The sequence below is a fragment of the Coptis chinensis genome, chromosome 6, assembly GCF_015680905.1.
Source record: "Coptis chinensis isolate HL-2020 chromosome 6, ASM1568090v1, whole genome shotgun sequence".
In the NCBI taxonomy this organism is placed as follows: Eukaryota; Viridiplantae; Streptophyta; class Magnoliopsida; order Ranunculales; family Ranunculaceae; genus Coptis; species Coptis chinensis.
The window spans coordinates 88,275,628-88,293,682 of NC_141461.1; the positions used below are offsets into that span (position 1 = coordinate 88,275,628).

The following is an 18,055-nucleotide window of genomic DNA, read 5'->3' on the forward strand; positions in this document are numbered from 1 at the left end:
TCATACATAATGCAATTATTCGTTACTGTCATAACGACACGTGTCATAACCACAGCTGAAAATCTCTAATAAATCTTTTGTTTCTTTCCCTCCCTCCCTCTCTCTCTAGTTTTCTTTCCGTTATTCATTAAAAGGAGAATCCGATCCTAATAATTAATATATACTTCATTTGGAAAGAGATATTATATATAAAGGCAATTGGCATAATGGTAGATTCTAGACATAGTCTTCCTTCAATTATGGTTACAAACAAGGAGGGACAAAATTCTTCTTCTCTGCCCACAGTTAAGGATTTCCATTTAAGTTTTGCAGAGCGTTCTGTTTCTGCTGCTGCTGCTGCTGTTCTTTCTGCTATTCTTGTTAACCCTCTTGATGTTGCCAAGGTAAGATTCTAGAAGATGCCCATTTGTAATAAATTTTAATTTTATATGTTTGAAAGGGTGTTCTCAGAAATGCTTACTCTCTCTAGTTAAATGATGGAAGCTAGAAATGAAATGAAGATTTTCCTTTCCTTCTAATTTTCAGAGAAAAAGATAGCAAAGTCTCATATGTGAATAGGAATGATAAGGCAATGTGTTGTTTCTTTGTTTTAACTATGACCTACTAGATTCCATTTTAACTGTTGTCTCATATTGTTGCATTGATTCCTTTTTTTCTAGTGTGTTTCCGGGAGTGATGCTTAAGTTGTAAGTATTACTAACCAGCAGTGATTGGTATAATATGATTTCCCTGTTTATATTACAGACTAGGTTGCAAGCCGAGGCTGCTGGAGTTCCTTATTCACATTCACATCATCGTTTCAGGGGTCACTTGTCCTCTCTTGGACCTAACACGGTAAGTGTATGACGATTCTCATTCTTTTTATATTCAATAAAGTAAGGTATTGGTTTTTGCTGATTATCGTGGAAGTTCTTATTAATAGTGAACCAATTTGCCCTGATTTTTTCAGTACAGTGGAACTTTGGATGTCTTCTACAAAATCATTAGACAGGTTTGCACATTTTTTTTGTACGGCGTGTAGTTAACTTGTAGTTTGACTAGAGGGTTATATACTTATGTACAAGATATGATGTGAGATTTTGCATGCATACTTCTAGGACACCCATTATCAGTAATGGACATGTAACTTAGAAGCAATTATGATATCAGTGTCAAAAAGGATACATATGGTAGCCACTGTGGTTTCGAAAGACATTAGATATGCGTATCACTGCAGCTTTGATATTCAAGTTACTGCAATGACCTCATTTCAGTGAAACTATATACTGGAGAAGTTACATCTTTTTGGCTTCATTCTTAGTTGGCCCGTCAATTCCGTTTTACTAGCTGTTATAGGATCAATATATTTTGTTACGTTATCAGTAAATACTAAAATTTTATTTTCTATTTGATACAATGGACAGGAAGGATATGGTAGGTTATGGAGAGGCACAAATGCAGCTTTAGCACTCGCCATACCTACAGTGAGTCCTCTATCGTACCATGGTGAAGATACTTTTATGTTTCTGTTTTGTAATTACATTTTTTTTTTTTTTGCCATTTTGTTCTGTTATTTTCTTAGTTTTGGGATTAACTCTCACTCTCTCTTAACCATTTGCCACCTTAAACATTGCGTGGGGGTCATTATTCATTTCCTGTGTAACTATGACAAAAATGTTAGAAAAAATGATTTGCTCAAATCCATTTAAATATGAATGAGTAGTTTGTCTCCCAAGTTACCCCACTTAAGATGAAATGGGTTTTTCTTGAAACAAGATGCGTAATGTGAGAAAAACCTTTTCAAAATGATGCATTTGTTTGAAGCGATTGCATTATCGAAAAGGTCGCGACCTTCGAAATGTGCCTTTGGTTTGAAGCATTGTATCATGCGAAAAGGTGCAACCTTTTCGAAATAAAATCGGTTGAACTTGATCTTATATGCGAAATGGTGTGTCCTTTCGAAACATGTGACTTTTCAAAAGAGTTGCTTACTTTTCCCCAAGAGTCACCGTGTTGTTTGAAAAGGCACCACTCACCTATAAATAGTGGATGAATTTGGAGAGGAAAATGACACCGGATCACACCGAGTTCGATCTTTCTCTCCTCCGTTTCTTAGTCAAATACTATGTGTTCATTTGAGTTCATAGAATTGAAGTCTTAGCTTTCTATAGAAGGAAATCCATTCTATCTTGGGAGATAGTTTCCCATCAACCTTCAAGCACCGTGTGGGGAAAAAAATCTTAAGGACATAGTGTATCTATCTTGGGCTCGGATTTAATTAAAAGTACAAGACAACTTACAAGACAAAAGGTTTGTATAGTTTGGTAATTGGTAAAGAGTAAAGTACAATTAAGTTGGATATTCCTAACAACTTAAGACGATGATTCTTTTTCTTCTTCTTCTTTTACCGAGCGAATTTGTTTTGTTTTCTTTTCTTTTTGGTTTAAGGAAATAACAAAGTGTAGTTATATTTGAGAATATGGCAACACCACTAGTTACTCTATTTGTTAATGTTCCTCTTGTTGTTTCCCATTACGTTCCTCGTTGGGAGAAGCACGAAAAGTTGATGGAACCGATTTCCAGCGGCAACGAAGATGCTCTTCTATCGACTACCACTGAACTTGGCAAGGTTTACATGGGATAAGGCTCTTGATGTAAGCCACGATGAAACCGCAAAGGAGAAAGGTTTTGGAAAAGGATGCTTGGTTTCATCCGATTTCTTGTGTAGAAATTACGTCCTTGAGTGGGTTGGTGACTCGTTATACAATGTGTATAGTGTGTTCAAGCGCTAAGGAACTTTGGGATTAGTTGGACAAGAAATACAAGAGTGAAGATCTTTGGCATGAAGAAATTCATAGTTGTGATTTCTTGATTTCAAAATGACGGATAGTAAGACCCGTCATAAGCCAAGTCCAAGAACTTCAAGTAATCCTCCATGATGTCATTCTTTGAAGGAATGACCACAGGAGAATCTTTCCAAGAGTCTGTATGATTGAGAAATTACCACCATCTTGGAAGGATTTTAAGAACTATCTTAAGCATAAACGCGAAAGATATGAATCTTGAAGAAGCCCGATTGTCCGTCAGGATAGAGGAAGATAACCGCCTATCGAGGAAGAAGGGCAAGGATCCCATGGTGGCAAAGGTCGATGTTGTGGAAGGATAGTCTTAAGGGAAAGAGGAAGCACCAAGACAAAGCTCAAGGTGAAAGAGAGTAATGCGCTACTAAGTTGAGGCGAGAGTCTTCTGATTGTGGGAAGAATTTGGACATAAAGGCAAGTGAATGTCATGAAGTATAAGTATAAAAAATTTTGATGTGACAATGGACACGCTTTCTAACAATGTTAATGACATGAACCTATCTGCTTTGTGGTTTCTTAATGTCCATGATTGGAAATGAAAGGGAATGGTGGGTGGATCTTGGTGTTACTCGCCACATATGCTCAACAAGTCGATGTTCACCACTTATCATCTTTGTGAAAAAGGAAGAACAACTATTTATGGGAAACTCTTCTTACATCGAGGTTGAAGGCAAAGGAAAGGTGGTGATGAGGTTGACTTACGGAAAGGAACTAACTCGAATGAGGTGCTTTATGTGCACGACATTGCAAGAATTTGGTTTACGGATTCATTTCTTGAAAGCAAGAATGGCTTTAAGTTAGTCTTTGTTTTACGATAAATTTGTACTAACTAAGAATGATGTATTAGGTGGGAAAAAGGGCTATCTTCGGGATGGGCTCTTTAGGATGTCTTGTTTTACTATTACGCCAAAAGCGCCAATAAAGTTGAATCTTACATTTTACTTGATTGAGTCTTCACATGTATGGCATGGTAGATTAGGACATGTTAATTATGATACTTTCGTAGATTAATTAATTTGGACTATATACCAAAATTAAAAATAGAACCACACCATAAATGTGAAACTTGTGTAGAATCAAGTTGAGTTGACGGATCATCCTTTCATTCCATTGAAAGAAGTCTTGAACCTCTAGACTTTAATATCTGTGAATATATGTGATCTTAGAAATGCGTGATTAGAGGTGGTAAAAATATTTCATTACTTTTATTGACGATAGACTAGATATAGTTATGTTTACTTGTTGAGAAGTAAAGATTGAGGCAATTGAAGTGTTCAAACACTATAAAATGAAGTTGAAAATCAACTAAGCAAAAGATTAAAGGCTATAAGGAGTGATAGGAGGTGAATATGAATCACCTTTTGAAGGTTTGTTTTTGAACATGGAATCATTCATCAAAACTCTGACTCCTTATTCTCAATCAAGCGGTATTGGAACGCATAAAAACCGAACTCTAAAAAGATGATGATGGCCTATGTTGTTAAGTTACGGTTTACCCCAAAATTTGTGAGGGAAGCTTTTGCTTTTACGCGATTACATTCTCAACAAGATTCAACAACAAGAAGACGCTTTAAAACACCATACGAATTGTGGAAAAGGTCATAGGACTTCCTACAATTCTTAAAAGTGTGGGGGTGTCTTGCTAAAGTGGAAGTCCACTAAACCTAAGAAGGTGAAGATAGGACCCAAGACTATTGATTGTGTATTCATTGGATATATGCAAACAATAGTAGTGCATATCGTTTTACGGTTCATAAATTAGAGATTCAAGATATACATGTTAATCTGATTATAGAGTCGAGGAATGCTTCATTCTTTGAAAAGGCGTTTGTATAACATGTGTATAGAGTCAAGTTCAACAAAGAGAACTTTAGATCTTACAACTAGTAACCATCTACCTGGCGAAATTGAGGAGGAACCTAGGCGCGTAGCAAAAGGTCGAGGACGTCAACGCGTCTTTTGGACTGATTTTCTAACATACTTGTTGGAAAATAATCCTCAAACGTTCAAGGAGGCAATGTCATCTCCGAAGCTACTTATTGGAAAAAGCGATAAATAGCAAGATTGAATCCATAATGCAAAATCATACATGGGAATTGGTAGATTTACCACGGAGTTCCAAGACTTTTGGGATATAAGTGGATATTCACAAAGAAATTTAAGTGATGGATCAATCGACAAGTATAAAAGCTAGACTTGTGGTCAAAGGCTTTTAAACAAAAGGAAGGATTGGATTATTTTGACACTTACTCTCCGGTTACAAGAATAACTTCCATAAGGATGCTAATACTTGATAAGATCAATACATGGATTTGAGATACATCAAATGGATGTAAAGGCGGCATTCTTGAATGGTGAGTTAGATGAAGAAATATACATGGAACAACCCGAAGGGTTTATTGCTCTCGACAAGAAAGGAAAGTTTGCAAGCTTGTTAAATCTTTATATGGATTAAAGCAAGCACCTAAACAATGGCATGAGAAATTTGACAATGCAATGTTGTTAAAGCGGTTTCAAAATAAGCGAGTGTGACAAGTGTGTAATACATGTAAAAAGCTTCGAAAAGGGAAGTGTCATTGTTTGTCTCTATGTAGGCGATATGCTAATTTTGGGTAGTAATATGGATGTCATAAAATCTACCAAACAAATGTTGTCTAGTAAGTTTGACATGAAAGATTTAGGTGTCATTTGATGTTATTCTAGGAATTAAGATCTCAGGATAGAGGATGGACTTGTTTATCGCAATCTCATTACATTGAGGCGATTCTTGACAAGTTCAAGAAATATAACATCACACAAAAAGGTCATGGGACGTAAATCTTCATTTAGCCAAAAATCTTTGGAGATAGCATATCTCAACTAGAATACTCTCGTATACTTGGTAATTTAATGTATGTCATGAGCTGTGACAAGGCGACATAGCATACTCAATGAGCAAGCTAAGTCGATATCACGAGTAATCCTGGCGTGATCATTGGACGCCATATTGAGAGTTTTGGGATACTTAAAGTATACTTCGAATTTTGGTTTACACTATACAAGATATCCGGTAGTTCGATGGAATGCTGCGATCTTTAGTGGATATATCGACACTAAAGACTCAAAGTCACAAGTGGATATGTCTTTACACTTCGAGTCTTGTTGTTTCTTAGAAATCCTCAAAACAAACGTGCATAGCGAGGTCCACTATGGAATCAGAATTCATAGCATTAGACAATTTTGGAGAAGAAGCGAGTGGGCGAAATTTCTTAGAGGATATTCCAAAATGGGCTAAACACATTAACGGCGGTGTGTATACTTGTGTGACCCAATCTGCTATTGGTAGAGCCGCAGTAGCATGTATAGCGGGAAGTCTCGACATATACGTCGTGAAGACATAATGGATTAGACAATTGCTCTCAAATGGAGTTATCTCAATCGACTATGTAAAGGTCAAAAGATAACATTGCGGATCCGCTTACAAAAGGTTTAACAAAGAGAGCAAGTAGAAAGATTATCAAGGGAATGGGCTTAAAGCTTTTTTGAGATAATCAACCAAGAGTCATCATAATGGAAAACCAACCTAGTTTCTTGGAGATCCCAAGATCTAGGTTGATGGGCCAACTGAATTATGTTTGTGACTCGGTTAGCGGAGAGTAATATTATACTCTAACCCGTTTCCTATATAAAGGCGATACATATCCGGCCATGAGAACCGGGATAAGTCGAGCTTTAATGATTTACTATATCTTGGAAAGTTATGTTATCAAGTGGAGTATTGCGGGATACTCTTTATAGAAATCACCTATGTTAGTGCGAGAAGTGGGGCGCTTCTATGAGAATTTTAAAGACAAATGTCTCAAAAGCACTATCTGAAACCAAGAAGTGTTCAAGGCCAAAATGAACACAAAGCGTGAGAACCAATGATTGAGGCGGATGCTGCGTGAAGATGATTGTCTCAGGTTTATACAAGCGGTGATTGAGGACATTAAAAAAGTCGCGATCGTCGATTAAATCCGATCGTCTTTCACTAAAGGCAAGTTCAAGGCCTCCCATGCTACTTGACCTAACGCGGTATTTTTTCATTTGTAAAAGAGCGAAATCCGATGTTTATGATAGAAGAAGCCAAATTTTCATTCATGTGGGGATTGTTAGAAAAATGATTTGCTCAAATCCATTTAAATATGAATGAGTAGTTTGTCTCCCAAGTTACCCCACTTAAGATGAAATGGGTTTTCTTGAAGCGATGCGTAATGTGAGAAAAACCTTTTCAAAATGATGCATTTGTTTGAAACAATGCATTATGCGAAAAGGTCGCGACCTTTCGAAATGTGCCTTTGGTTTTGTGTATCATGCCGAAAAGGTGCAACCTTTCGAAATAATTTGGTTGATTGCTATATGCGAAATGGTGTGTCCTTTCGAAACATGTGACTTTTCAAAGAGTTGCTTACTTTTTCCCAAGAGTCACTGTGTTGTTTCGAAAAGGCACCACTCACCTATAAATAGTGGATGAATTTGGAGAGGAAAAGGACACCAGATCACACAGAGTTCTGATCTTTCTCTTCTCCCTCTGTTCTTAGTCAAATACTATGTTGTGTTCGCTGAGTCTATAGAATTGAAGTGCTAGCTTTCTATAGAAGGAAATCCGTTCTATCTTGGGAGATAGTTTCCCATCAACCTTCAAACACCGTGAGGGGGAAAATCTGTCTTAAGAACATAGTGTATCTACACTAGGCTCGGATTTAATTAAGAAGTACAAGATACTTACAAGACAAAAGGTTTGTATAGTTTGGTAATTGGTAAAGAGTAAGTACAATTAAGTTGGATATTCCTAACAAAAAATGCTAGTAGCTATCCTTTTAAGAGGAGTGCCATCTCCTTGCAAGTTGACAGGTGAAGTGTGAAATACATTTCCACTGAGTGCACTGTACATATATTTAGGTTATGCATGCTAGACCTACCGAAATAGTTTGATCATTTTCTATTGGTCTGATGTTATGAAGTTCATGTGCTCCAACTTGATTTGTGGATACACCAGGATGATGGATCTCAAATCTGCATGGCCTGTGGGTGAGTTCTATTTGTGCTGGCCTATGGCGTTAATGCATTTGGGTCAAGAAAAGGTAGTATATTGATACAAGGAACTGAAGGAAGGTCTTACATCAACACCAAGAACAGTAACTGCCTGCTGTTCATGGACCAACAAAAGATCCTGGTACACCAGTATCCCCCCACCTAGGTACCACCAAACCCAAATAGCGAAGAAACAGAAACAGAAAACACAAGTCTAACAGGACCAATAGATGCCAAAAACAGAAAAAGGAAAAAGAGGCTGAAACCTAACCAACACCACCTTGGTGGCAGTGATAGCCCATCAGACTTTTGAGACTCATAAAGGGGTCGATTTTTGTTATTCATTTACCTTTTTATCAATTAGTACACTGTTAAGGAGCTTCTTTAAATGGTTTCAATTTTCTCAGGTGGGGATATACTTACCTTGCTATGACATTTTCCGCAATTGGATTGAGGATTTCACAATCCAAAATGCTCCTTATATGACACCATATGCTCCCTTAGTTGCAGGCTCCCTGGCACGCTCAATAGCTTGTATATCTTGTTATCCGATTGAGCTTGCAAGAACACGCATGCAGGTATTTAACTTTATACACTGATGTTGTGATTATTATTTTTGGCAAACATTGATTTACATTGTGTGTGTGTGTGTGTGTGATGATAAGCGTTAGTACATATTTTGGAGGCTTATGGGTCAGTTTACGTTCTATAACCTGTTACATACCAAATCTTAATAGTGATAAGATTCACTTTACAATATTATTATGCTTGTGATGGTTTTCCAAGTTCGGACTAAATTTTCGTTTTATCACTACTATGATTCCAGATGAATTCTAGATATCACCCTATGTTCTATGTTGTTTTCTTATTGCAGGCATTTAAAGAATCTGGTTTGAAACCTCCAGGAGTGTGGAAAACTTTAGTTGGGGTTGTTTCTCCTGTAAGGAGTGCAAATAATATTCAAAACTGTAAGTTCATTATGGTAGATTACATTGTGTTTGGTTTAGTTTTGACGTTTCTGTGATTTTTTCATGTTCTTTTATAGAATGTAGCTATAATTAAATGGTATTGTGCTAATCATGTATATGGATGATGGTTACTGGACTAGTCAATAGGTACATGCAACACTTAATACCGTTTCTTGTAGGTTTTACCAACTATCATATATGAGAATTAGGACTCCAAAAGTGGGAAAAGGACCCATAGCTGAGGACTCAACTGTTTTAGATGTTTTTAAAATTTATAAGGACAGGGAAGCCTGGACTAGCATCTATGTTGGATTGGGCCAAGAGGTTTGATGGTCACAGTTTTGGATGATTTAAGGCAGAGAGATACTAAAAGTGAACTTCTTTCGCAATGTTGTGATGAAATTCGGAACATTTTGTAAAGCGAACCTTAGTTGGATGAACTAGCCATATCGGATATATAAATCTTAATGGTGTTGACTGTTGACTAGATGCGATGAGCAGAGTAATTGGAAAGTTCATTTGGTAATGCATCAATGGATGGGCTAAGGCGTGTTTACTGTCAAATAGAGTTTATTTTCGTTTCTTTATCTTACACAATCTAGTACACTAAGTTAGAGATTTAAGCTATAATGAGTGATACTTTTCAAGTTCTTTGCCTTGAAGAGAAATACATATTGTTGGGTTATTAATCATTTGGTAATGGAGGAGGTGGGATTTCCATGGATGTTAATCTAAGGTGAAAGCTTGTAAACTCTTATCTTCTGTGAGTCCTAGGGTAAGGTAGGATGCATAAAATGATAAATGAAGTTCAGGTTCTCATATGGCTCTCACTTGATGCATACTGTACTGATTCAAAGAATTTTGAAGAAGTTTTATTGAACAGATGTGTGTGCGTGTTTTTTTATTTTGGGGGGGAGTTTTTAACTGTACAGATTCTTGGTTATATCCATTAGATGCATGTTGTGTATCAATGATAGGTAGCCTTTTTACTACTGCATTACAGCTAGTGTTAACCTCCATACTGTACTTGCTTCTTGACTGGGCATGTCAATGGTTTTGAACATTTAGCTCTTGGGACAGATCCATTGGAAATGAGAAAAGTTATCGTGGAAGTTCACTTAGACAGTTAGACCACAGAAAGTTATTTTATTAAATGAGGCCAAGGTGGTCCATATATTATCTCTTATCTGGCTTCTCTCTCTCTGTGGATGTAGAGATTTGTAGATATGTGGGTATTTTGTTAACCAGTATGGGATTTCACAATGTGTAGCTTATTTATATTATGTGAGCCTGCTTATTCATATTTATATCGAGACTGATGTGTAATCTTTTTGCATTTTGACTAATGTTGTTGCTACAACCAGTGCAGTGCTACCGCCTTTTATGGACAGGTGTTGGAGCTCAACTAGCTCGTGATGTTCCATTCTCTGCAATCTGCTGGTCAACCCTTGAGCCGGTGATTTTTCATTGTGAAGCACTTTCATGAGTACTATTTGCACTTTCTCGTGTTTTTGCAATCAATCCAATTTGGTGATGGTATATGCAGATCAGGAGAAGGATACTTGGTTTGGTGGGTGAGGATGCCAATGCTGCAAGTATTGTTGGGGCTAATTTCTCAGCAGGTTTTGTTGCTGGAAGTCTAGCTGCTGCTGCTACTTGTCCTCTAGATGTTGCAAAAACTAGGAGACAAATCGAGGTTGGTCCTTAAATTTGAAATTGATGAACATATGTGAGCTAGGATATTTATATGGCACCCAATGTCTCATATAGAGAGAGGAGCTAATGCTAATTTGTCATCCTCATCCTCATCCTCCTCAACCAACAGCGCCACCCACCCCCTGCCCCCTCTTTCTCTCTCTTCCTAAGATATGTTTGAAATGGAAATTATCATCTTCACAAGAATCAGTTTGATCGACATTTCCACCCGTATTGAGTGAGGTTTGCAGAAAGATGTATAACTGTAGCAGTGCAGCACCACGTGTATGTGATTACAAGGCTTAGAAACATCTAAGGATGGTGTCCTGTTGAAAAGTGCCAAAGATCCATTGTTAACGCATCTCTGTCTGGAGCCCATGAATGTTGACTCTACTAGCCTTAGGCCTTTGTATTCTATGTGATGGTATTGAACCTACTCATGAAGTTCATGACTTTAAACAAGGGAAGCCAAGGTGGTGCAACTATACACCACAGAGCAGGGTATGTTATTTATGGCAAACAAATGATGGAAAGTTTTATTCTTTTGGGGGTGCTGGAGGTGAAGGGGGAGGGGGGAGGGATAGGATGTTTGTAATTAGCACTCTCCTGTCCAGTTATATTTTGGGAAAATTATTTTCCCAGTTATATGTTGATACCACTATGTTCTTATGTTATTTTAGAAACTCGTAGATGATAGAGCTTTCCACTTTGCCTTTACCATATACTCTTAATTCATAGCGGATGCTGATTTTCAGAAGGATCCTTCTCGAGTGTTGAGCATGACAACCTGGAAAACATTAGTTGAGATCTGGAGGTACATTCCTTTCCCTTCTCAACTGTTTTTTTACCGACTATTCTTTTGGTTATCTAGTTTTTGGTACTTCTAGATCTTACTTTTTTCATAGAATGTGTATATACCTTGTTTCGGCCCTCTTTTGGCTGTATCAGATATATATAGATATGTAGAAGCTAATTTAGGAGAAAAATGAAGTGTGTGAGTTTCTTCACATCACTTTCTATTTATTCAAATATAAGAGGAACCCTAGAAGGGCAATAAGGTAATTACAGGATTAACAAAAGGAAATAACAATACTATCCTTGCTTACACTCTCCCTCAAGCTCGACCATGAATATCACACCTGCCCAACTTGGATAAAACATCATAAAATAGTTTACTACTACTGCCTTTGTGAGAAAATCTGCAAGCTGCTTAGACGTCGGAACATATAAAGCAGAAATTTGTCCAGAAGTCACCTTCTCACGTAGAAAGTACCAATCTACCTCAATATGTCTGGTACAATCATGTTGCACAGGATTAGCCAAAATTCTAAGAGTAGACTGGTTGTCACAGTAAAGCGTCATAGGAAGAGAGACATGTAGATGGAGATCTCGTAGAAGACGCTTGAGCCATATCAGCTCACACATACCTTAGGCCATTGCCCGATACTCTGATTGGGCACTAGACCTAGAAACAACATCTTATTTCCTACTCCGCTATGTAACCAAATTACCACCAATAGTGGTACAATATCCAGAAGTAGATCGACGATCAGATCTACAACCTGCATAGTCAGCATCAATCTACGCCTCAACCCGAGAATGGCCATTATCTCGAAATAAGATGCCACGTCCAGGACAACCCTTAAGATAACGGAGCACACAAATAGCTACCTAAACATGAGGAAGACGCGGCTTGTGCATAAACTGATTGAGAACGCTAACCACATATGTAATATCAGGACGAGTAATAGAAATATAAAAGAGCTTCCCAAGAAGCCGCTGATACTGACCAATATCTTCCAACAACTCCCCATCGTAGTCGGCTAGGTGATGGTTCTGTTCAAGAGGTGTCTCAGCAGGACGACAAGCAAGTTGTCTTGAAGCATAGAGAATATCAAGAATATACTTTCTCTGTGAGATAAAAATACCAAAACTAGAGCGTGCAACCTCAATCCTGAGGAAGTAATGCAAGGGACCAAGGTCTTTCACTTGAAAGCGGGTACTGAGATAGGATTTCAAGTCACTAATACCCTGAACATCATCGCCGGTAATAACCATGCCGTCCACATAAACAAGCAACACAACAAATTTCGTACCAGAATGTCGAAGAAATAGGGTGTGGTTAGCTTGACTCTGAACATATCCATATGCAGTTATGGCTGCAGCAAATGTATCAGCCCCAGTACGAGGAGACTGCTTAAGACCATAGATAGACTTCTTCAACCGACACACTAACCCTGAAGCAGAAAAAGAAGAAAAACGAAAACCAGGTGGTGGAGACATATAAACCTCTTCTTGTAAAGTCCCATTAAGAAAGACATTTTTCACATCCATTTGAAAAAGAGGCCAGGACTTGGATGCAACAAGAGAAAAGATAACTCGGATCGTATTCATCTTGGCCACAGGAGCAAATGTCTCTTGATAATCAACCCCATGAATCTGGGCATACCCCGTAGCAACCAACAGAGCTTTGGTACCTACTAACTGTTCTATCTGGATTTTGTTTCACTGTGAAAAGCCATTTACACCCAATTGCGCTACGCCCAGGCGGAAGAGAAACCAATGCCCAAGTATGATTAACCTCCAAGGCATGTAATTCCTCCAACATCGCAGCCTTCCAATGAGGTTAGGCCAACGCCTCTACCACTGTACGTGGTATGTCAACCAAGGAGAGAGATGCCAGAAAAGATCTGTAACTAGGAGACAAACGATGATCTGAAGTATAATCAATAATAGAATAAACCACTGTATTACAATGTCTAGCAAGCAGCCCTGCAGTGCGCTTCTTTTTCCGAACAACAATAGGTGGAGTATTAATTCTATCACTAACTGGTAAATCAATATCAATATGAACTGGTACAGTAGGAGTAGGAGAGAGCTCAATACCTGGAAAAGGTGAATCAATGGCAAGTGGTGAACCTGGAGAGGCAGAAGGGGCCCGACAGTCTGGGGGAAGAGGTTGGCGCCCTGGGTATCATCTAGTATAGACTTGTAAAAGAGGTGGAACCAAAGGTAGAACTAGAGGAGAGACCAGAGGCTCTGGCTGAACGCTCAGCAGAAGTGGTAAGGAAATAGGACACAGAGATAAATCCATGGTAGGAAAAGGATGAACTGGAAAACACTCCCCCTGAGATAGAACATCGTCTGAAAAGAACGGAGCGTGTTCGAAGAAGGTAACATCCATGGAGGTGAAACTTCGACGCGATGAGGGGTGATAACACCAATAGCCCTTTTGAGTATGAGAGTAACCCAATAGCACACATTTAAAGACACGAGGATCTAATTTAGAGATAGATCTAGTGACTTGGACGAAACAGACACACCCATAGACACGAGGTGGAACCTGAAAAGCAAGACGATCAGGATGAATAATAGAATACGGGGTGCAAAAGCTGAGAGCTCGAGAGGGAGATCGGTTAATGAGGTACACCGCGTTGTAAGGACAACATCAGACCAGAAACACGAAGGAACATTCATACCAATAGACATACACGAGCAAGATCAAGAATATGACGATTTTTCCTTTCTGACTTGCCATTTTGTTGTGGAGTCTTAGTGTTAGAGGTTTGATGCAAAATACCATTGGCATCGCAGAACTTTTGAAGACAATAAGACATAAATTCTCCACCCTAATCGGAACGAAAGACTTTAACTGTTGTACCAAACTGAGTACGAACCATTGCTGTAAAAGTTTGAAAAATAGAGGAGACCTCATCTTTGGATTTCATTAAATAAACCCAAGTACGCCTAGAGAAGTCGTCAATAAATAACACAAAATAATGAAATCCTAAAATAGAATTGACTGGGGCAGGACCACAAACATCTGAGTGCACAATATTAAACAAAGACGAAGTTTTATTATTGCTCAACGGATAAGGGCTACAATGATGTTTAGCCAGTTCACATGTCTCACAAGATAGACTTGACATAGACACTTTGGAAAAAAAAGATGGAAACAAACAACGTAGATACTCAAAAGAAATATGACCTAAGCGGTGATGCCAACGTAACACCCGCTTGACATTTTCAGTATGAGACGAAGATTCTAACTGGAGGGCATGAGGAGAGACAGAAGAAATAGGTCCATCCTGCACATATAAGCCACCCTCTTCACGTCTACTACCAATCACCTTCTGCAACACCAGATTCTAAAAAACACAGTAAGATGGATAAAATGTTACACTATAGTTTATATCTCTAGTGAGTGTACTAACAGAAATAAGATTGGTGGTTAACTTTGGGACATGAAGAACTCTTGACTTAGCAGTAACAGAGATACAACCCTTCCCTGCAATAGGAGTCTCAGCCCCATTGGCAAGACAAACTATCCGTTTCCAAGAACTAGATGCATAAGTCCGAAAAAGAGAGGACATACCGGTCATATTATCAGTGTCACCAAAATCAACAATCCAGGGTGAAGTCTGGGATGCAGAAGCACTATTGGTAGATGCAAAGTTACCTGCATGAGAAACCCCCGGTTGAGAAGACAGAGAGAGAAATTGTCGGAATCTGCTGATCTCTTCTGGAGAAAGAACACCAGAAGCAAAAGACCCTGGTGTATTAGAGTCAGCAGATAGGTGTGTTGATGACTGAGATGATGAGCGTTGTTGAGAACCAGGATAACCATGTTATAACACGTTGCCTTTACATGCCCAAATCTGTCACAATGATCACACTTCTTTTGCGGAGGACGAGAACTACCATAGGTTGCTGGCAGTAGCAAAAGACTCGATAGTGGTGCCTGGAAAGTTTGTGAAGAAACTGACAATGGTGATAGATAAGTATAACGGACTGCCATAGCAGAAGTCTCGGGCAGAAGACCAGGAGTATGAGGCATAGGTGCTCGACGACTCTGATTAGAGAGACAGTATGTGTGTGCTTCCTCGAGAGTTGGGAACGGAAACTTGTCGAGTAGATGAACAACAACATACTCAAACTCAGGATCAAGTCCAGCAAGAAATTGAAATACTCTATTCTTCTTCACAATCTTTGCATAAATCTCTGCTGCAGTAGGTGGAGATGGAACTGTTTCACTCGGTGCACTAGTTGGCCATTCAATGAAGCTATCATAATGAGATAATTCTTCCCAACCAGATCGAAGTCTCGCATAGTACGCCCCCATAGATTGGGTACCCTATTTGAAATTTCCAATCTCATTAGAAAGTTGGAAACTCCTTGCATTATTCTGTCTCTGAGAGTATACCTTACGAAGAGATTCCCAAATAAGATGTGTTGTGTTTGTAAATAAATAGCCAGTAGAAACCGTTGGTTGCATTGAATTAATCAACCAAGTCCGCACTATAGAATCTGAGAACCACTTAGCATACTTACTACTTAGAATCAGTTTTTGTAGGTGCTTTCTCTGTGCCCATAAGAAAGCCTATCTTTCCACGACCTCCAACAAACAGTTTTACAGACTATGCCCATCGAACATAGTTCAAGCCATCTAGTAGCTGTGAGGTAATTTTGAGATTCGGATTATCATGAACATAGTGGAAAAACTGGACATCTTCACGCGTTCCAACTGAAGAAATAGTCGAGATACTAGACACATCGTCAGTAGCCATCTCGATAAATTAAATTACCTCAACAATAATAAACAAGAAACAAACAAAAAAGAAAGTGCGGAAGCTTAGGTTGCGAGCAGAACAACATTACTAGAGATATGAGACACAGATGTACAAATCTGAGAAAAAACGAAACCAGAGAAAGCGGCTGCAGCGTGAATCAGATTAAAAAAGCAATCGCAACCTCAGCGAGGTTGTGGAGCTATTAAATTTGGCTCTGATACCATGCAGAAGCTAATTTAGGAGAAAAATGAAGTGTGAGTTTCTTCACATTACTTTCTATTTATTCAAATTTAAGAGGAACCTAGAAGGGCAATAAGGCAATTACAGGATTAACAAAAGGAAATAACAATACTATCCCTGCTTACAAGATATACGCATATTCTATTTCATTTTATTTTTTTGAATGACAAGCCTATTTTTAAGGAGATCAGTAACAATATAATACTGTCCGGTATCAGCACCCAAAGGTTTTACGAACCAAGTTAGCTGGCACCTACTATCTTATGGATATCTTACATACTTTTACATGTACATATATAAGTTTCTTCAAATTCTCACTAGCATTCTCTCGAAAGCAAGAAAAGATCCCTCTGCCCTTTTTCTTTGCCCCTTTTTTCATTCTTTGTTAAGCAAGAAAATAAATTTATGTAGCGATAGATGGAGCCCTAGAATACTCTGCTAAGAGCAAGTCCGGTGCACATGCTAAAACAGGTGTTAAAGTCATTTTAGCACCTTATGGCTCAAAATCCAATCCAATGCTGCTGCTATCCCCATGCCATTATAAATACACAAAGCTAGGAAGAGTCAAGTGTAGGGTAATAAATCAACAATTTCTTCTAATTATATCCTGTCAGTTAATGTCAGAGTCTCAGAGATCTGTATAAAAGCCTCGGTTCTTCCTTTGAAATATAAGTTATGTGGAGGGGTGTAGTATCTGAATTTGTAAATGTAATGCAAGTTTGATGTTGTTAAGACTTTCCTGAGAAGCTAGTGGTCATAAACTCTTTGACTGTTACAGGGATGGAAGAATGAAGGGGCTCTTTACAGGCGTGGCACCGCGTGTTGCTCGCGCCGGCCCATCAGTTGGGTTTGTTGTATCATTTTACGAGGTTGTAAAGTATGTTCTGCATCGAAGGCACGCAGTCTCCTTATCAGAAGAGATTTCTTGACCTAACGTTTAGATTTTCATATAAAATTGGCAACTTACACACAGAAGAAAATCTTCTTGAAGGACCTATTGCAAGGTCTGACGGGGAACAACAAAACGCAATATTGGTTGAAGCAGCAGCAGACTTGATTTTTCTTATTCTTCCATTTCATTGAATTTGTATATGATATGTTCATTAAAAGCTGCCCCTTCTTTTTTCGCCACAAGAAAGTTGTTACTCAAATTAATCGAACTACTTACAGAAAAAAAAAAAAAAAAAATGAAACGGATGGTTTTATCGGAGTTCTGAATTTCATTATGTTCCTTTAAATAGTTGATGTGGTTCAAGGGTTTTATTGTTCGGTCACTATTAAGGGTTATATGTTCGACAAAATTTTATGACAAGATTTTAAAATGTGAGGAAGGTCTCGACAATTTGGATAGTCGATTGCGCCAAGCTAGTCTAACATGCCAAGAGCAGAACGAACAGAAATGTTAAAGAGAGTAATAAACAGGCAAGGAGCTTACTTTTCCTGACGCTAAGTCATACAAATATTTTCGTATTTAGGCTTCTTTCGGTTTTTTTTGGGTCAAAATGCACGTACCAGTGTATTTCAATAAATTCTATTATAAATAGATTATCGAAAAACAAAATAAAAAAAATAAATTCTATTAAAAACTTTTATGTAGGAGATGGAGGGAGTCGAACCCTCACTGATCAAATTTGAAGTTACCTTATTTTATTTTTATGTTTTTTTGTTTGAGCTACACCTCCGTTCACTT

At 38.2% G+C, this 18,055-nt stretch overlaps 1 protein-coding gene across 2 annotated transcripts; it reads left to right on the forward strand.

Annotated features, from left to right (window-relative positions):
- Window positions 1-115: 115 nt before the first annotated feature.
- LOC147495200 (mitochondrial carrier protein MTM1-like) lies at window positions 116-17,575 on the forward strand. 2 transcript variants are annotated; one of them, XM_086563805.1, is made up of 10 exons: window positions 116-383; window positions 745-834; window positions 950-991; window positions 1,404-1,463; window positions 8,300-8,470; window positions 8,767-8,860; window positions 10,225-10,316; window positions 10,407-10,556; window positions 11,294-11,369; window positions 17,144-17,575. In XM_086563805.1, the coding sequence occupies exons 1-9, from the start codon at window positions 207-209 to the stop codon at window positions 11,330-11,332; spliced, it is 915 nt and encodes a 304-aa protein (XP_086419931.1). In that variant the 5' UTR covers window positions 116-206; the 3' UTR covers window positions 11,333-11,369; window positions 17,144-17,575. The 2 variants fall into 2 exon arrangements, with proteins under 2 accessions (XP_086419931.1, XP_086419930.1); XM_086563804.1 differs by having other exon boundaries at window positions 11,311-11,369.
- Window positions 17,576-18,055: the final 480 nt, after the last annotated feature.